This window comes from Puntigrus tetrazona, chromosome 5 (assembly GCF_018831695.1).
Source record: "Puntigrus tetrazona isolate hp1 chromosome 5, ASM1883169v1, whole genome shotgun sequence".
NCBI classification, from domain to species: Eukaryota; Metazoa; Chordata; class Actinopteri; order Cypriniformes; family Cyprinidae; genus Puntigrus; species Puntigrus tetrazona.
The window spans coordinates 13,699,778-13,720,211 of NC_056703.1; the positions used below are offsets into that span (position 1 = coordinate 13,699,778).

The 20,434-nt window shown below is 36.0% G+C and overlaps 2 protein-coding genes across 2 annotated transcripts; both read left to right on the forward strand.

Annotated features, from left to right (window-relative positions):
* The first annotated feature begins 486 nt into the window (after positions 1–486).
* si:dkey-17o15.2 (probable H/ACA ribonucleoprotein complex subunit 1) lies at positions 487–4,747 on the forward strand. Its single transcript, XM_043238581.1, has 9 exons — positions 487–846; positions 1,425–1,583; positions 1,755–1,870; positions 1,972–2,063; positions 3,190–3,247; positions 3,337–3,389; positions 3,517–3,588; positions 3,691–3,814; positions 3,951–4,747. The coding sequence occupies exons 1-9, from the start codon at positions 759–761 to the stop codon at positions 4,290–4,292; spliced, it is 1,104 nt and encodes a 367-aa protein (XP_043094516.1). The 5' UTR covers positions 487–758; the 3' UTR covers positions 4,293–4,747.
* Positions 4,748–5,649: 902 nt separating this feature from the next.
* zgc:163098 (uncharacterized protein LOC100037380 homolog) lies at positions 5,650–18,774 on the forward strand. The gene is made up of 24 exons (XM_043238580.1): positions 5,650–5,724; positions 6,561–6,643; positions 6,720–6,831; positions 7,029–7,138; positions 7,299–7,366; positions 7,607–7,701; positions 7,786–7,850; positions 8,046–8,211; positions 8,323–8,528; positions 9,903–9,946; positions 10,698–10,802; positions 11,521–11,587; positions 11,704–11,870; positions 12,021–12,183; positions 12,283–12,362; positions 12,901–12,988; positions 13,099–13,227; positions 13,321–13,516; positions 13,709–13,786; positions 16,484–16,517; positions 16,730–16,874; positions 16,993–17,103; positions 17,398–17,588; positions 18,307–18,774. The coding sequence occupies exons 2-24, from the start codon at positions 6,566–6,568 to the stop codon at positions 18,431–18,433; spliced, it is 2,625 nt and encodes an 874-aa protein (XP_043094515.1). The 5' UTR covers positions 5,650–5,724; positions 6,561–6,565; the 3' UTR covers positions 18,434–18,774.
* The last annotated feature ends 1,660 nt before the right edge of the window (positions 18,775–20,434 follow it).

A 20,434-nucleotide genomic window follows, 5' to 3' on the forward strand; every position in this document is an offset into this window, starting at 1 on the left:
TATATATATATATATATATATATATATATATATATATATATATATATATATATATATATATATATATATATATATATATATATATATATATATATATATATATATATATATATATATATATATATATATATATATATATATATTATATATATATATATATATATATATATATATATATATATATATATATATATATATATATATATATATATATATAATATTTATATATATATTCATTATATATATATATACATTTTATATTATATATTTTTGTGTTGTACGAATACATGGAAGTTTCGTCAACTTTTTGAAAACATAAAACTGAGGAAAATCCGGTGTAGGGAAAGAAATTAGGATAAACTAAAATACTTAAGTTTATTACGATTACGATAAACACAACAAATGAGGTTAAAAAAAATAAGAATTGAATTCCTGCCGCTAGTTGTGTTGTGTGTAAAGCACCTTGGAAAGACCTGCCTACCGGGATTAGACACGGCGCTATTTCTGGGCTCTTGTCACATTGCTCGTCAGCTTCATAGCGCTGCTGGGCTGGGTCACGCTGCTAGGACTCGCCATTCACTTGAGCGACACAAATAAACACAAAGAAAGCGCCTTGAAACGGGTTCATTTAAAAGGCTTCATACTCAGCGTCTCTGCTGTAACATACCTTTGGAAGTTATCGAGTGTAACGTTCAATACTTTTCGAGACACACGACGCCTCTGAAACTTTTGCGTGCGTAACGACGTCGGAAGACGAAATGGGGGAGAATGATGTTCAGATGGAGAGTGCAGAGCAAATGCAGGAGCCTCACGCTTCAAGCTCGGACAAAATCGACTTGTCATTAGGTTAGTAATTTCGAGGCGAGACGTCAGCTTAAAGTCATTGTGATTTGGATGAGTTGGCAGGAACCGTCGGTTTCGCTTCTGTGTTGACTTGTAGAGCAACAGCCGTCAGCTGTCACATACATTCAACAGCTGTCAAACCAACGTGCTCGTGCACACACACCGTTTATCCTGGGATTAGCATTATAATAAAAGAGTGAAATGATATGTCTGTCAATGACTAAATTAAAACAGTTAAAGTAAAATAACACCTTCATCTTTATTGTAGCCACGTTATGATTAGCAGCAGTCAGTCAGCCATATTAACGCATACCTTCATTGTTTAGTCAACAAATGTAAAGAGATGATACTTTTTTGTCGATTTATCATGCGTTTATGTTATATTGAGAGGGGTTTTGAATAGAAAACACCTACTCATTAGATAAACAAATGTAAAATTAGAACATAAGCGGCCTGCATATGCTGCAAATTACTACTGAAGTCATTATTTAGCTCAAACAACTAGTATATGCAAATATTACCATTCAAATCATTAATCTTTATATATAATACATAATACCTTGTTCCTTTTGTTTTCACAGATGACATTATCAAGCTAAATAAGAAGGAACAGAAGGCAAACAGAGCTGCCAACAGAGCTAAAACTAAACGTGCTTCTAACAGGAATAACGTCTTGAAGAAACTGAACCAGGTTCCACAGCAACAGAGGGGACTCAGACGAGGAGCGCAGCCATACCAAGGCAAGCATCTGATTCTTAACACTCTCTCATCTCCTGCATTCTTTACACCTGAGACCGTTTGGACCGTTTAGCATATTACTTCTGCTTGACCTGGTCTGTTTTAAAAGGTAAAAGTGCTTCAAGTGAGCCGTATAAAGACTTGTAAGTGTCTCATAGAGGTTTGTCTTACAGGGCCTGGCAGGATGAGAGGTTTAAGGAAACAAAGAGGATCCGGGAGGGGCATGATGTCGAGAAGGGCTTCACTAAATAGAGCTGCTGATGCTGATGCTGATGCTGATGCTGCCACGGTATCGATCATCGTATTGTTTTGGTTACGTATATGAAGTACTTTAATTGAATACACTGTGTCCTGTGTTAATAAGGTGAGCGTTTTTACTGTGTATCATAGACTGGAGAACAGTTTGATCAGACCACATTCACAACGAGGGGCACATTCAGAGGACGGGGAAGAGGTAGAGGTAGAGGAGGCGGACTGAGCAGGTTCTACACTCTTTTCTCTCTTTTAACTTTATTATGAAATCATATGATGAATTATGAATGTAGCTGAATATGATGTTATGTTTTATTTACTTAATATAACCAAAATATACTATATAATAATAATACACTATCACACTTAATTACTAAAGACGAAACTAATGAATACTGTTTTTTTATTTTATATCCAAACTTATTCTTAGCAGTAAGATTCAGGAATCTCGGTCTAAAATACATATTGTTTTATAATAAAATATTTAATATTATATTCTTTACAGTTCAGCATTTAGTAAAACAGTATTATGATGACGTGTCAGCAGTAGAGGTGAAGTTGGACACAGGAACTCATGAGAACTGGTTTTCATGGTAACTAGTCTTTAAATATATATCCCAGTCTTTTTGAAGATTAATACAGGCCATAAAAACTGCATAAATATAAATACTGAAAGTTACATATACAGAAGAGAGAAGTAATAACATGGCCAGTTTTTTATATATAAATGTATTTATTTGTTAGGTTATAAAGAGCAATTTACTTCATTTAAAGTGACAGTAAAGATTTAAAATACAAAAAAATAGAAGAAATGTTTTTATCACTAATTTTATATTTTTTTCATTACTTTTTTACATTTCATTTTTCATTACCTAATCAGCATATTAAAATGATTTCTTAAGATTGTGACAAACATGTGAAGACTGGAGTAGTAACTGCTGTAATTTAGTTTTGCTATCACAGGAAAAGATTTTAAATAAATAAATAAATTTACATTTTAAATAATATTTGCAGTAATAATAATATTTTAGATGATAATATTTGTCAAAACTACAGTTTGTACTGTATTTTTGATCAAATGAATGCAGCCTTGGTAAGCAAAAGAGACTGGATACTTTCAAAATCATTTAAAATGTAACATACATAAAATACAACTGAACAATAAATAGAACAAAAAGATGGGTGGTATCTGGTACACATTTCTGTCATATTACAGACAAAAGAGACAACACAAACCCATTAAGTCATAGTAAAAAAAAATTACATTTTATAAATAATATTTTTCTTTTAGAAAAAGAGCCATAATCCCATCATAGCACTCTCCGGTTTAAAAGAATGGTTTGTTTGCTGTTGTAGGGGTGCGTTGTCAGCAAGAGGACAAAGGGGTGGAAGACCATTTGTATTAGACAGAGCGGTAAGAAGGATCTAAATAAATATAAAAAACATTTACATTACACAAAACCCATACACAGATTGATTTCTGCGTTCTGTGTTTGCTACCAGTTTTTCGCTACCAAAAGTGCTGAGAAACTACAAAAGTACCAAACAATAAGAAGGTGAGTATAATTACATGAGAATATGACTCGATATTCCAAAAAATAGTCTCAAAGTATCTGAACTAATTGCCTCTGCTTGTTTTCTCCCTCTATGTTTGTCACACCCACATCCACGCGCATACTGAAGTCGAAGAACAGCACCATCTGGCTCCACGCTGACAGTTTCTCTGCCAAATGCTAAATCTGCACCTGTCGCTGTGTGAGTAAATGAACCTTCTCACTTTTTTCTCATTCGCTGCTTATGCATTGCTCTTTGTTTATCTTTCCTTTGTCTTTCTCTCGCTCTTTTTCGATCTATCAGGAAGACATCTAATCAGGCTAGGAGGGGTGGGGCGGTGTTAAGGGGAAGATCATCTAGAGGAGCCGGTACTTCTTCACCGAAGGGGATTCCTCTGCAATTTAACTACAAAGCAACTACTAATCAGGTGAGTTCAGTCTTCCAGCAGAGCCTGTATACTCAGTAATGTGGGAGAGTAAGACATTTATTGCATTTTATTAGCCTTGTGTGTGTGTAAAGACACACTCAGATGATTCAACTTAAAGAGACTCTTTGTTTCGCAGACTGCTGTATACCTTAATGACCGTTTCACCGACCTGAGGTTAAGAGGGCGAGGACGGGGAAGAGGTGGTGGAAGAGGAAGGGGAGATGTCGGAGGAGCTGGAGGAAGAGGAAACATTGTTGGGGGTGGACGAGGTAGAGGACAAGGAAATATAGGTGGTGGAAGAGGCAGAGGAAGAGGAAACATTATGGGTGGTGGCAGAGGAAGAGGAAACATGGGTGGTGGAAGAGGAAGAGGAAACATTATGGGTGGTGGCAGAGGAAGAGGAGGGGTTGGTGTGACAAGAGGAGGAAGAGGCTTAAGAAGAGGGAGAGGAGCTGATCGAACAGTAACTCTTCAGTGATTAAAATTACAGCCATTCAATTTTATGAAGTAATAGCGTTTACTAAAAAACATTTTTAGCAAAAAAAAAAAAAAAAAAAAAAAACATTTTGGTGCATTGCTATTTACTGTAATATTTCTGACAGCGGGATAAGGGTTTTTTTTTCTTGCAATGTGCTAAATAAAAGGAAACATTTTTATTTTAAAAGAAAATGTAAATTATTTGATTGTTATATGATGAAGGTTTTTACATTTTTAGGTTATGGAAAAATACAATTTTGCAAAGTACCTCAGAGGGTAATAAAGTGCCTCTTCAAATACAGTGTAAATACGGTTTTGTATTCTGACATTAGAAGAGGTTGCCTAAACTCCGTAGGAAAAACTGTATCCTATGCTTTTAAACAAAATGTAAAAAATGTAAATATCAAAAGCTGTTTACATTTGATATCATCATATCAATAAACATCAACCAATGGACTTTTTTTTTTTTATAATTATTTGTTGTCATATGCTGTCTGTCTGGTTTGTCTGTTTATTAGGACATGCAGCTTAATGGTATAGTTCAATGAAAAATGAAAATTCTGTCATAATTTCTGTCAGTAATGTCACTCCAAATCTGTATGACTTTTTTTCTGCAAGCAGTTGTGGTTACCAATGATTGCACTGTATGGACAAATATTCTTATAGTGTCTTCTGTGAGTGAGTACATAATGAAATTTTCATTTTTGGTTGAATCATTTCATGCAGAAATTGGTGAGCTTTAGTGTATATTCAAACATTTTTATTCCATTCACCGATTTCCAATATAAAAACAATTTTACTATTAACACATACATTCCGGATGTTCCATTATTTCAGGTGTTCTGTCTTATTATTTGTTTTGGTTTGCATGATGTCAACAAAATTAAAATCAGGTTAAATGCCCCAATAAGCTAAAAGTAAATCCTCCACTTTCAGACCAAGTTCAGATCACTGCTGCTCATTGTATTGCCATTATATAAACAGTCAAGTCCCTTACGAAAATTAACAAATTAAACGAAAAAACATAGCTACTTTAGTTAAACCATGGTAATCACAAATTAACCATGGTTTTGCTATACTAACCATAGTTTAACCATGGTATTTGTATTAAAACTGTGGTCACAGAAATGGTAATTATACTTCAAAAAAATGGTAATTACACTTTTACGACAATAATTTTTGTAAGGTTAATTAGTACAAGGTCCGGTCAAACCTTTTATATCAATACTTCATTAACTTACCTATTCAAACATACACAAGCAGTCAAGCGGCTGGAGACTCAAACATCCGCTGCAATCGCCGAATGAGGCGTTTTGAGCTCTGATTGGTGTTTATAACGCGACGTCACTTTTCCGCTATTTCCATTTCTAGTCTATTCAAAATGGCGGATTAACAACAAACGAACGGTTTCGTTTTTGCAACGCAAGAGCTGTGTAAGTGGCCATATAGATTGTTTTCAGACGTGCAACTGGTTGCAGCATCAAATTTGTCTTCATTGCGTCCTCCAGCGGCTTTAATACAATTGACAGCAAAAGGTTGTCTGAGGTTTGAGCGAGGCCAGGAGGACCAGAGACGTTAGCCCGTACGCTAACTTACACACACACACACACACAGGCTGTCTGTCTCAGCCTGGTGGGCTGCAAACATACACAGCTTTTGGGGGTCTGTCGCGACCGCGATGCCCATGAACGCTGTCTATAAGCTGCTCACTTGGTTTAAAGACAGTCACAGAAAGAGTTATGGAGACACCACCAGCAGGTCTATGACCATTGAAAGATGATGCTATAACTTTATATAGCCATACATTGGTGCATATATTGAATTTTATATAAACAAAATGTTTACAGGATTATGTGTACTACTGTCTTATTTGTGCATTCAAATAACAGTCATAACGAGTATGATGTTGTAATCCAGCATCTTTTAAAGCTGCTTTTCATCTTCAAAGTCCTGCATCCTGCAGTCCTTCTATCTCGGTTTAGATCAAGACGTGCAAAATGGCTTATTATTATTATTATTATTATTATTATTATTATTATTATTATTATTATTATTATTATATTGTGCTTATTCTGTTGTAATTAAGTGAGGTACTTGATATCTGTATCTGTCAGGTATACAAGGACCCCCAAACTAGATTTTCTTTTTTTTAATAGCGGCTTCTTAAATGTATTTTATGTATTCCCCCAATCAGGAATCTATATGTACATGATTGTATAAACGGCACTGCAGTGATCTAAGTATTGTACATCTCTGCTGTTTTAAAAAGTTGACATGGCAGACAAAAAAGGGAAATCTGTGGGGGTGAAGAGGACCCTAACAAAAAAAGAACAAGAGGAAATGAAGAAAAAGGTAAGCACTTTGAGATACCCAAGATTACTTTTGTGTTGTTGTCTTGTACAACATTTCTCTTTCTGCCTGTAAACAGGAGGAAGAGAAAGCTGCTGAAGTCTTTGAGGAATTTATAGCTTCTTTTGACACTAATGACAAAAGTGGAGTGAAGACATTTGTACGAGGAGGCATTGTGAATGCAACTAAAGGTAATTTGCTGTGCTGTTCTTACAGTATATATAATTATTTTAAATGAGCCTTTATTATGTACAGTTTAATATTGCCTTTTTAATTGTTATTTCAGCAAAATGTTTAGAATTTGAATTTTGAAACTATAAATCTAAGCTGTTAGTTAAATTGTTAAAGTTTTGATTGCATGTTTTTTTTGTTGTTGTTTATTTCTCAGAGGAAGAAGCCGCAGAGGTGAAGAAGAGCAAACTCTACAGACCCGCCTCTAAATTCACTTCTCCACCTCAGAATACCTCACCTGTTCAACCTGCAGAGGTTAAAAAAACTGTAAGTGTGCTTCTGTCTTCTGTAGTCAGATGAGCTTAATATCCTTTGAAGAGGTAAGACTGGGTTAGAAGGAAAGAGATAACAAGAACACCATAATCATATATAAAACACAATAATACAAAATACAATAACTGATGTTTTTGTTGTTTTTCCATTCTAGACTGTTAAAAAGAAAGTGGAGGAGAAGAAGAAGAGTAATCTAGAGCTCTTTAAAGAGGAATTAAAACAGTCAGTGTTTCTCTCACATAATGTTTTCTGAATGCATGATTTTACTGTGATAGTTTCATTCCTGTATATTTTTAGCATTTAACAACCTAATGGGTACATTTAATATATACATAAACAAAAAAATATTGTCCTGTTTCATTCAGACATATGTCGCTATACAGAAAAAAAAGATCTGCCCTTCATTTCATTGTGACAAGTGTCAGAAAATAGTCTTCTGTTTTTATTCAATCTATCATTTAGAATACAGGAAGAAAGAGAGGAGCGATACAAAAGGAAGAAAGGTGACTCTGGAGGAGTGTACCCTGATCTGGATTTACCTCTGACAAGACGATCAAGTAAGTCTGACAAACTCACGCCAAACCTTTCACTTTGAAAACCCAGTGGAATCCTAAAAATCTTTTTACCCATTGTCTTTGTAGTATTTGATGATGATCCTGCAGTGCCAAACACAACAAACCTGTACATCGGCTGCATCAACCCCAAGGTGAGAAAAGACCACAGTATTTTGACCTGCTGATTGCAGTATTATCCATGGAAAAATCTGTTCAGTCGAAAAAGTCACATGGTTTTGTTTGTAACAGACTGCTTAACAGTGACCATATGGCACTCTTGTAATTACACAGGTGTGTTGCACAGTATGTTTAGACACTTATTTACTAAACTTTAACTATATCATTAGATGACAGAGGAGATGCTCTGTAAGGAGTTTGGAAAATACGGACCTCTGGCCAGTGTGAAGATCATGTGGCCTCGCACTGAAGAAGAGAGAACAAGAGTCACCAACCGTGGTTTTGTTGCCTTCATGACGCGGAAGGATGCAGAGCGTGCTTTGGCCGCACTTGATGGTGAGGCGTCCTTACTCCTCAAACCAATGTAAATGAAAAATTAGACTGCTGTCGGCTCAAAGATGCACGAAGTTGGACAGTTTTGACATTTGAGCTGTCTGTGTTTTGCAGGTAAAACAATAATGGGTTTTGAAATGAAGCTAGGTTGGGGGAAGGCAGTACGTATTCCTCCTCAACCTCTGTACACCCCCATCGGGGTGCTGAAGACCACTGCCCCCCCTCCACCATCTGGACTGCCGTTCAATGCTCAACCCAGAGACCGCTTCAGAAATGACTTCACCAAACCGCGCAGCCGCTCACAGGAAGACTTTTACAAGGTAACCGCATGCACTGCCTCCTGGTGTAGTAGAGTATGGTATGCTGAAGTCAAGGTATTTCTAAAAGATTTCCTGCTGGCAACTTATTTTGTGAGCATGAAGCATTACTGTGTAAACAAACATTTACTTTTTTCAGCAAATAAAAAGAGTATAGCTGAAAACTAAGATTTATTAAATAGACACATTTTGGAATCTTAATTAAATGTTATGTTGTTTTTCTTTACTCATCAGAAGTTTGGGGTTGGTAAGATTTTTAAAACGTCTCTCTTGCTCACCAAGGCTGGATTTATTCAATCAGAAATACACTAAAAAACAGTATTATTGGGAAATATTAGCCTATCACTCATAAGGTTTCTATTTGTAATTGATATTTGCAAAGGCATGATAAGAGTCATTTCTTCTTATTGCTTCTTACAATAATAAACACTGTTTTTCAGCTTTATATATTTGCAGAAACGGGAAATTAAATGTTTTCAGTAAAAAGAAAGTTCAAAAAGACATTTAAAATAAAAATCCACTTTTTAGCTATTTAAAGCTTCTTCACTGAACAGTTTGTCTTTAAATAAAATTACTGACCCCAAACTTATGAATAATAGTATAAATGAAATTTGGAGACATGTGATGAAGTCGACCTTTAGCTGCAAAAAAGAAAATCATTGTTTATGGAATGTCTAAAGGTCAAACGTGACTTTGTTTTTAAAACATTGTTTTAAAATAATTATATGCATCTTGTATCAGATGTGAGACCCAAGCAGATGAGACCAAAAAACTGTACAGAAACACTTTTGCTCAGTTTAAGTTCTGTAATGTTCATTAGCCTAAGGGGGACATCCTGTGTAACGAGATATTTCATTCCTACCAACCTGTTTTGCTTTTTAGACTTTCAGATTCTTTAAAAACTAATTGACAGGTCTCCATATTACTTTTTGATTGGTATGTCAGAAGCGAGTCCCCAAACATGTCACATCCAAACAGTCCTTATATAGTCTTGTATAGCTATAATTCAATACAATAGTATTCAATTCACTCAAGATTGTTACCAAAATATTATATTAAATAGAGTACTTTCACATTACACAGATAATTTGAGAATTGTTTGCGCAGTTTAGATTCATGAGCTTTAAACTGGACTGAAAATGAGCCCATGATCTTAATAAAGCCAGAGAGATAAGAGAGAGCAACGTTTCTGAATACACAGAATGTCCTTCATACCGAGCGCAAAGCAGCGGTGAGATGAACTCGTCTGTTTGCCGAGAATGTTTCCAGAGGTTTAGCTGCTACTGATGATATTGATCATGAATATTCTGCAGTTTGTTTAAATATAAACTCACTATATTTTTGTATCTTCATCATTTGGTTTGACGTCATGAACAGACTCTGTCCGAGGCCGTAGTGACAGTGGTAATCCCCCCAGAAAGGTACACATTCTCTGTCCATTTATTAAAACACCATTGCTACTGAAACACACACACATGCGCACTCACCTGTAGTCTGACACCTAATCACAATGGTTAGTTCAGTGTTTCTTAATCTTGGGATTGGTGATCCCCTGCTCTACACATTTTCAATGTCTTTCTTTTCTGACACACTCCTAAGGAGCTGATGATCTGAATCAGGTGTGTTAAATAAGAGAGACATGCAAAATGTGGAGAGCAGAGGATCTCCAGAACCAGGATTAGGAACCCACTGGGTTAGATCATCAGAAAGATACTCTAAGACTTCATTGATCTTAGATCGTAACCAAGAAAAGTCACTCATACGCTCCCAGATACATATAGCATACATGCCTTGAGGTTACCCACCCTTAGCAACATCAGCAACATCTTTAGTCTCTACTGCCGTAAATAATTTCATATCCAGTAATTGCTACTGTGAAAGCATGTAGAACTTCATGCAGTAGCACAGTAGGAGCTAACATTGTACTAAAACACACTCCCTTAACGGTCTCATAGGGCCATGGTAACATCAGAAAGCAATCTTATTTGGAGTGGACAGAAAATACAGAGCAAAATACAAGTTTCAAACTGCCAGACAGTGAAAATGAAAGAAGAAAAAGATAGAACTGACATGGTAAGGCTTTAGGGATTATTTTGGAGTGATGAAGAAAAATGGAGAAAAGAATAGAGTGCCCTTGTTCATTCTCTCATCCGTCTCTTTTGTGACTGATAGGAACCTGCTGGGCTTGATACACAGAATGATTGAGTTTGTGGTGAGAGAGGGACCCATGTTTGAGGCCATCATCATGAGCAGAGAAAAGAACAACCCTGACTTCAGGTATGTAAAGGATGTTCTGTTTGTTACAAATATTTGAACCGTTAATATTAAGCTTGCTCAACATGAAATCGGTTATTAGTAATATTTGAGTATGAATAATTCATGTCATAACGCAACATTCTGTTCTCAAGAATTTTTACACAATACTCTACTTCACAAAATGGAAGTAAAAATCTGTTGTTACTTACATTATAATCTCTGGTTAAAAAATTAGGAGAAATTAAGCATGCACGAATGAGTAATTCACAATAAATAGTGGATTTTCATTTCTCATGCTAACCAATAGGACACCTTAAAATTTAAATTGTCATGTGCCATCATCTTAACCAGAATAAATTTAATTTCACTTCACAAAAGGAGACATTAGGCAGTGTGTTGAAGTTTCTCTTTAATCATACAGTGTGATTGTAACCCGGATTGCACACAAGCAGTCTAAGCCAAATGATATTAAGGCTCAGAAGTCTTTCCTCTCAATTTATGCAAATATTTCACTTTTATGAGAACCAATGACATTGGTCATCATTGCAGTCCTGCTGTAGTCACCCACCATTCACTTTCCTGGTAAGGAAAAGAGCAAGTTCAGCTTTGTGCAAAATGCCTCTTTGGTCAATTATTCAGGTTTAGAACATGAGAGTGATTTTAAATATCTAATAAAATAGTTTAAGACATTTGATTGTCATATGTGAATGTGTATTTAAATGACTACTTAATGTTGCAGGTTTTTATTTGATAATAAGAGTCAGGAACATGTGTACTACAGATGGAAACTCTACTCCATTCTACAGGTAAATGATCCACTGCATCTGATAGGTTTATACAGTCTAACTCTGAAAAATAAAAGCAATTTTCACATCTGTAGAAACACTGTGAAACATTTTCTGTGTCTATTTCCCTTTTTTTAGGAGAGAACCCAAATAAATGGAGAACATCACCTTTCAGAATGTTCCGGGGTGGCTCTCTATGGAAGCCACCTCTTCTTAACCCATATCTCCATGGTGATGAGGAACCAGAAGAGACCTCCTTCCCTTCTCAAGAGGAAGAGCCAAAGAAAGGGCACCTGAAGGCAGAGTAAACATGTGTTCCTCTCCGACAGAAATAGATGTTGTAGGACGTCGATTTCTTTGAAATGAAATGCACATAGGCCTGTGATGTTTGGGTGCCCACATATGTTTGCTTCTGTAATGCATGTGCATATTGACTGTGTTTGTTGTGTCTCAGGCACAGAGAGAGGTTGGAGGCCTTGCTAAGAGGGCTGACTCCTCGCAGGGATGAGATCGGTGATGCGATGCTATTCTGCCTGGAGAGAGCGGAGGCTGCTGAGGAGGTCGTCTCCTGCATCACCGAATCTCTGTCTATAGCACACACACCACTGCAGAAGAAGGTACAGTTGTACAAAGTTAGCTAATCACTGCTAGAGATCGTTGCATAGCTCTTCTTTTCACTTTTGGACATTTTGTCTTGACATTTGTGTGTAATGCAGATTGCCAGACTTTACCTAATATCTGACATCCTCTACAACTCCTGTGCCAAAGTTGCCAATGCGTCATATTTCCGCAAATTGTGAGTCAGTAGTTCAACATTTTTACTTGATTTTTTGCTTGATTGTATTTGTACATTTTTTTGTGTCTTTGAAATTGTTCTCCAAAATATAAAAACAGGCTATTTATTTTCTAAATGCATGTTATTGATCTTATCATGATATTTTTTTTTTTCTCTTGCTATTATTTGGTAAAATGACACATTTATTTCTGGTCAATTGGATCGTACTTCTCCAATCTCTGCTTTCTTAAAATCTAAGTCAAGCTTATATTCAGATCTGTCACTAGAGTAGTAGTCAATAAATGTTATATCAAACCAAGTCCCACCCTACAATTTATATATATATATATATATATATATATATATATATATATATATATATATATATATATATATATATATATATATATATATATATATATGTTTTTTTGATGGTCTGTTTCACTCAGATGTATACCACAATACAGAAAAAAAGGTCTGTCACTACTGCAGTAAATTTAAACTTTGATCTTGTTTCTGAACTGTGAAGAGTTTTCTTTTTTGTCCTGCTGTGTAATAGTTTTGAGACAAAGCTGCCGCAGATATTTGGAGACATCAGTGAAGCGTATCGGAACATCCAGGCCCGACTCCAGGCAGAGCAGTTTAAGGTGGGAACAGTCTGTTCTAGCATGTCATCTGTCTTGAGCTCCTCCCCTGCAGAGATCTTTGATCCCACTCCCCCTCTAAATTTCTCTCTTCTAATTCTCTCTATCTGCAGCAAAGAGTCATGGGATGTTTTCGTGCGTGGGAAGACTGGGCAGTTTATCCAGATTCCTTCCTGATCCAACTGCAGAATATATTCCTAGGGCTTATTAAACCTGGAGAGGAAGTTATTGAAAGAGCAGAGGTGGGCTGTGGTAAATAGATCAAAGGAAAAACTATAAATAACTGTATGTAATCTCAGAAGTGTACTATATTAATTTGCCTACCTGTTCTCTAGCCCAAATCTCCTGATCTAGATGGGGTGCCGTTGGATGGTATTCCTCTAGAGAGAGGTGAAATTGACGGTACACCCCTTGATGACCTTGATGGATCACCTATGACCTGGGATCCATCCTCTATTGATGGTGTACCGGTTGATGATATAGACGGTGTTCCCCTAGGAAATTCTATAGACGATATTGATGGTGTGCCATGTAGGTAGAAGAACATTGGGGTTGTTGGGAGTTTTTTTTATTATGATGTTACTTGTATTTGTAGCCTATTTCTTAAACTGAACACAGTCACATACAATAGAAGGACACGTACAACAATACAATAATATTTTATGTTGGCTTTAAAATTGCACATATTTCCTCTTTGTGTTTATTTTTGTTTGTCTGATTCAGTTGAAGAGGGCTCAGATAAGACTTTACCCACTGTTGCACTGTCTAAATGGGAGAAGGTGGAAGAATCAGAATCCTCAGGTACAACACATGATTTGTTTATACCCTTTTTAATTACCACTTTTCCCAGATTATCCAGTGTTTTTATATTTAATACATCATAATCCAGTAGATGCTCTTTACTAAGAAGACATTTTAGGGTTCTTTAGAGATATGTTCCAGAAAGTCTGCTTAATCAGTTACCAAAGAGGCATGTCGAAAAGTATTAAAAAATTTTGCGATTTAAACGTTGTGTGGCAAAAATGAGTACACCTTCCTGAAAATCCGACCATTTAAAAGTGTTATATAGACTACGAAATATTGTCTGCTTATTGTTGGCTCATCTGCTGCTTTAAATTTTTAAACTCATAAGAACAGGACGGATTCTGATTGGTTGTCAACGTTTATATATCATTCATCAGCTGGAAAAAAAATCTTCCAACGATATTGTTTCTCTGTGCCTTTATCGGTACAGTGTGGTCTCTACTATTCATTAATATTAAAATTATTTTTAGAACAATATTGTTATTGTGCTTAGTGTGAACGAGCCTTGAGACTTGATGCTGGTATCAGTTGAACCACTTGGGAAAAAACTGTCAGAATTATTAGAGTCTTAGTGCAAAAGGAATACCAAATCATTGTATTAATTGTAAAATCATTGTAAAATTATAGCAAAAGTAGCACAGGAATAAAAAACAATGTACTTGTGACAAGGCCTTTCAAATATTCCGCTCTTCAATTTATCCTCCTGAGAACCAGAAAAAAACTTCTAAACATTTTTTAAAGTATTTTTTTCATATAATTACATTGTTTAGAGCATAAGAAAAAAATGAAAAAATAACATTTTTGAAAAATTTTATTTTAGTCTATGTCCTGCATGTGATCACTAATAAATTTTTAGGTTTCAGGTTTTAGTTTTTTTTTTATACCAAACTTTGTTTAAAGCTGATTCTCAACTATGTTATAAATATTGAACACAATTATTTGATATGCTGTTTTGTTTTATGCAATATGTGTGAAATTTTCCCTAAACTTGTTTTCCCATTAAACACATTGTATCTATACACTGTATTTAATTTTCACATTAATGTACTGTTAGGACAGTATGTTGACGAAAAATGTCATAGTGACAGATTTTCATAATAATATCTAATTTTTCATAAAAATATTGATATAATTTATTTTCCTATTCAATTGTTGTGTCGCACAAAATGCACAATAAACAGTCCTTGTGTCCTTTACAGTGGACATGTATTAAATGATGTCCTGTTTCATAACAGAAAGTCATATTTAGATTTAAATCGCTTTAACATTTTCCTGAGATGAATTTTACAAACAATTTGAATTTTTTTATTTTATTTACCATAAATTCTGGACTATAAAGCGCACCTGCATATAAACCGCATCCGCTCTATTTTAAAAAAATAAAAATAAAAAATAAACAAGCCGCACCTGCATACAAGCCGCATCCGCTCTATTTAAAAAAGTTTTGCAAGCCACAGATATGTATGTTTTTAGATTAGATATTTACTACAGGAACAGAACGACTTTGAATTGTAAATGTACATGTATGTACCTAAATAGATCCTTTCTATTAGCGCGGTTTCCTTCTTGTATAGTGAGATCGATGGCCTTCAACTTAAAACTTGCATCATACGAACTTCTTCGTGTGGGTTCCATGATGAAGGGGTGAGGATTTGAAAAGATAGAGTTTGACAGGATTGGTAATTTGTCGTCCTTCTATCCGCTTCTACCGATTTATATCTGCTAAAGAGGAACTAGTGTATTCTTCTTGAACTAGCGTATTCTTCTTTGCATTTATTTTGTCTTAGTTTTGATTCTAATTCCGGTTAGAGCGCCCCTAGCGGTGGAAAAAAATCTGCAGAATAGCCGCACCTTTGTATGAGCCGCATGGTTCAAAACCTATGAAAAAAGTAGCGGCTTATAGTCCAGAATTTACGGTAGATTTAAATGACAATTACGAAATATAATCATATTCCCATAAGAATTAAAAAATGTTCACTAAATAAATATTTCAAATTTAATCTTTAAATGTGCAATGAGCTTAGAATGTAGCCTGTTGAACTAAAACGCATGGTTGTTGTCCACACTGGAACTGCCTACTATACCCAAAGCACAATAAACTCATTTACCTAACCCAACCTTTTTTGAGATGGATATTTATGTAGACTTCTGGGAATCAATACTCTGGTCTTATGAGACCAGTTCAATAATTTTCAGATCTAATCGCATCCAAAATGTTCTAGCGTTGCTAGAGGAGGAGTACAGTGAGAAAATCCTGGTTCATTTGTAGTAAAGCTCTTATATTAGGCAAGTATGACTGCTTAAGGTATGAGGTAGGCGTCATCAGTGCTTTATCAGTGCTGTCACCACACCACTGTGATGCAAAACTAAAATGTGAAAAATTTGAAGCATTCTTCAAAGATGAAAATCCTTCAAGTATTTCACTCAATCTTAACGCTCTTCAGCAGCTGTGGGGGTTCTGTAGAGATGAGTTGAGCAGCAATCCAAGGCGTTTAAGGAGTTCATCCCTCCGGAGTTATAAGGACAGATTTTTCACAAACCTGTCCGCTCGCTGCCAAAAATGAACTAGTAATAGAATACTCATTTGTGATCATTAAGAAAATACATCTTTCAGATGGGGTGTACTCATTTATGCATAATCCTTTCATTTGCTGCAACCTGCCACAAACTTTCAACTTTTTATCATGCTTGCAGCCAAGAATGACTCGGACACCGAGGTGAATTCAAGGTAAAACTGCTGTGTGTTGTTCATTTTATTCATTGTTCTCTGGGATGAGCTGGTGATTTCGTTTTATCAGATGGTACATCACATGCTTTATAAGGAATATCCACTAAACATTTGTTTTGTTTACTTTTTGTGTGTGTGTTTATGTAAAATACAAAAAAAGGAAGAAATTTTTGGGTTACCTTGTTGTTTCCTGCCCTGATTTTGTCATGCAGTGGCCTGAAGGAAAACGATGGTGACTCAGATATGAGCAGTGATGAAGCTGACAGCCCCAGCAGGTATGAGGGGGCGGAGTTTAAGAGTTCTCTGAGAAACTTTGAACTGTCTGAAAATAAAAGGACACGACTTCGAGAACTGGAGGTTAGTCAGTCACTCATATTTTATGTCTTCGTTCTCCCTTTCACACACTCACAGACAAACATGGCGCTAGAGCTAACTGTTGCCAGGTACTATAAAAGTGCGCTTGCGCGTATTACAGGTGAAGGTGATGAATTTCCAGGATGAACTGGAGTCGGGTAAGAGACAGAGGAAGTCTAGTATGACTCTCCAACAGCAAGTTCAACACTACAGAAACAGACTGCTACAGAAGGTAATATACACACAATTACGCAACAGATAATTGTTGATCTGAATGCTGATTGGTCAATATGCATTGTGTTAAATGATACATAACAACTGGTTTCCACCAAGACTTTTTTTTTATCTAGTAGTAGTAGTACATATTTTCATTTTACTTTGATATCAGCAAAATATATATATATATATATATATATATATATATATATATATATATATATATATATATATATATATATCGTTTGCATAAGCACAGAAATGTTTCACTTTTGGTAAATAAACTCACTTTCTGTCTCTGCTTCTTTAGGAGTTTGACAAGGACGATCAGGAAAAGAGAGACAAATATTCACAAAAACAGAAAGATCGGTCCAAAAAAGATGAGCGTAGAGATAAAGGGGAGGACAGGAGTAAAACAAGGGATAAAGAAAAAAGTAGAAAGAGTGAGGACAGAGAAAGGAGTAGAGGACGGAGTCGAGACAAAGAAGAGAGGAGAGAGAGGTATGCATCTCATCTTTTTATCCTGTGCAAACCATATTTTCATGTACACCAAGCCAAGTTTGTTTTTTAAGCCTTTTGTTTTACGGGGACGCAGGAAGTGACCTCATTAACCACGTTTACGTTGTAGTACCCATGCCATTATACACATTTGTGTCCTTATAAACCACAAATACACACACATTCCATTATCATTCAACTACAATTATTCATATTACCTTGACCAAGCACAATGCAACAAGTAATTAGTTTATTCACACAAAAATCAAAAAACACTAACAGCCAATCAGAACAGAGACTACAGTTGGGGTTAGTAATATTTAAAAATCCTCTCTTTAGGTCATTTTGACTTGAGACTTTTTGTTACACTTTATGTTCTTTTATGCTTATCGAGTCTGCATTTATTTGATCAGAAAATAAAACCCTAAATTTGGTGCTAAGCAAAATTTATTATTACTTTATTATTACTATTGTTACTTGTGCTGTTTTTTTTCAGAATTCTTTGATGAATAGGACCAGTATGAAAAACACATTTCTTTAAAGTCTAACATTATTAATGTCTTTTACATCATTTGATAAATTTAATGAATTCTTGTTGAATAAAAGTACTGATCTCTTTAAACCTTACTTCCTTCAGACTTTTTACACTGTGTTATGTTTGACATACAGTAAAGACCATATACGCTTTTGATCATTCTGTCACTCTTTGTCTTTCTTGAAGAACAAGATCCCGATCCCCACGCAAGTCAAAGCGCTCTCGCTCACCATCACCACAGCACAAATCCTGGAGGTCATCGTCCCGATCGCCACATCGCTCGCACAAAAAGACCAAGAAGAGCAAACACTGAACTCTGTGAGCTCTGCAGTCATCTCGTAACACATCCTAATGGAGCCTATGGATGGACTGCTTTTGTCATGCACATCAACATGTTTTTATTCCACAGTTCTTTAATTCTGACTGGCTGATTACCAGAACGGTCCTCAGTGTGGCTGCTGCAATCACAAACCTGGGCTTGGCTGAGTTTTTCTAAGATAAAGTGTGAACTTGTACAGATCTTCTTTTTGTTTTGTAAACCGTTTTATTTGTGTTTTCCTCTTGTTTTAAATCCGGTGTTTAAAAAACAAATGCTGCAAGATTGACCCCTCCACCTCCAGACTTTACAATAAAAACAAATTGTGGAAGGAAAAATGTGTCTTGTGAATATTATATAAGGAGTTTGAGGTTTTCATGAAGTAATATATTTAAATACAGCAACTTCTTACAGTGACAGGCTCAGAATGAAACTGCTGATATTATTTGATTTGTACTCGACTTTTTCAAAGTCTTGCTCTGCCATGAGTTTTCCACTTGGGTGAAAACCGATTGTGAAAGACATAGTTTACTTTAAAACCACATATTGATAACGCTGAAAATACAACTCACACCATCTCGCAATTATATACAAGTATTGAACAATCACAAAGCATGTATGTATTCATATATGATGCTGAAAACATACAGACATGCATTCACATAGAAAGATCAATTCATTTTTGCAAACTACACTCTTTAAATGCAGAAAAGTGTCTTTATAGTCAAAAAAGGTTCTTTTCAAATTTTAACTGCTTTAATTTAATTAAAATGTTAATATTTAAAAATGGTTATTTTAGGAATTGTTCGCTGAAAGGTACTTCTTTGGAATTAGAAACTAAATCCACTCTTTTGGAACCTTTATCTTTAAGATTTTGAACCCACAGGGTTTGGACAATGAAACTGAAACACTGGCCAATTTAGTGTTTAGTGTTTTATGGCAAAATTTGAGCAGCCTGGTGGCCAATCTTCATTGATTGCACATTCCAGCAGTAAGAGCAGAGTGTGAATGCTTAATTAGCAGAATAATAGCACAGTTTTGCTTAAAATATTGCAATGCGCACAACATTATGGGTGACATATCAGAGTTCAAAAGAGGATAAATTGTTGGTGCACGTCTTCCTGGCGCATCTGTGAATCAGACAGCAAGTCTTGTCAGCGTACCACCAAGACGAACGAACCACATCCAACAGGGGTAACTGTGGACGCAAGAGGAAGCAGTCTGAAAGAGATGTCCGGGTGCTAAAAAACATTAAACCACAGCTGCCCAACTTACTGCAGAATTAAATGTACACCTCAGTTCTCCCTTTTCCACCGAAACTGTCTGTCGGAAGCTGCTATAGCCAAACCTTTAATCGCTCGTGCCAATGCCAAACGTCAGTTTCAATAGTGCCAGCAGCAAAAATCTTGGGCTGTGGACAATGTGAATTTTGTATTGTTCACTGTCTTTCACACTTTCGGGAGAGTTACGGTGTGAAGAAGCCCCAAAGAATCATACCACCCAGACTGTTGCATGCCCAGAGTGAAGCATGGGGGCGGATCAGTGATGGTTTGGGCTGCAATATCATGGCATTCCCTAGACCCAATACTTGTGCTAGATGGGCCATGGACTACCAAACCATTCTGGAGAACCATGTGCACCCAATGGTTCAAACATTGTATCTGGAAAGGGGGTGCCGTATATCAGCATGATAATGCACCGATAAACACAGCAAGACTGGTAACAGAGAGGTTTGAAGAACGTGAAAGTGAAGTTGAACATCTCCCATGGCCTGCACAGTCAGAAGATCTAAATATTATTGTGACACTTGGGGGTGTTTTGGAAGAGCGAGTCAGGAACGTTTTCCTCCACCAGTATCACATAGTGACCTGTCCATATTTCTGCAAGAAGAATGGCTCAAAATCCCTCTGGCCACTGTGCAGGACTTGTATCTGTCATTCCCAAGATGAATGGATGCTGTAATGGCAGCAAAAGGAGGCTAAAACCAGGTGTTTCAGT

Excerpts from the sequence above, each read along its gene's own strand:
- si:dkey-17o15.2 (XM_043238581.1), top strand. The coding sequence starts at position 759 with ATGGGGGAGAATGATGTTCAGATGGAGAGTGCAGAGCAAATGCAGGAG. Across the intron at positions 1,584-1,754 it reads AGGAGCGCAGCCATACCAAG|GGCCTGGCAGGATGAGAGGT; the intron begins GCAAGCATCTGA and ends TTTGTCTTACAG. Across the intron at positions 2,064-3,189 it reads AGAGGAGGCGGACTGAGCAG|GGGTGCGTTGTCAGCAAGAG; the intron begins GTTCTACACTCT and ends TTGCTGTTGTAG.
- zgc:163098 (XM_043238580.1), top strand. The coding sequence starts at position 6,566 with ATGGCAGACAAAAAAGGGAAATCTGTGGGGGTGAAGAGGACCCTAACA. Across the intron at positions 13,787-16,483 it reads GGAAGAATCAGAATCCTCAG|CCAAGAATGACTCGGACACC; the intron begins GTACAACACATG and ends TCATGCTTGCAG. Across the intron at positions 16,518-16,729 it reads GACACCGAGGTGAATTCAAG|TGGCCTGAAGGAAAACGATG; the intron begins GTAAAACTGCTG and ends TTTGTCATGCAG.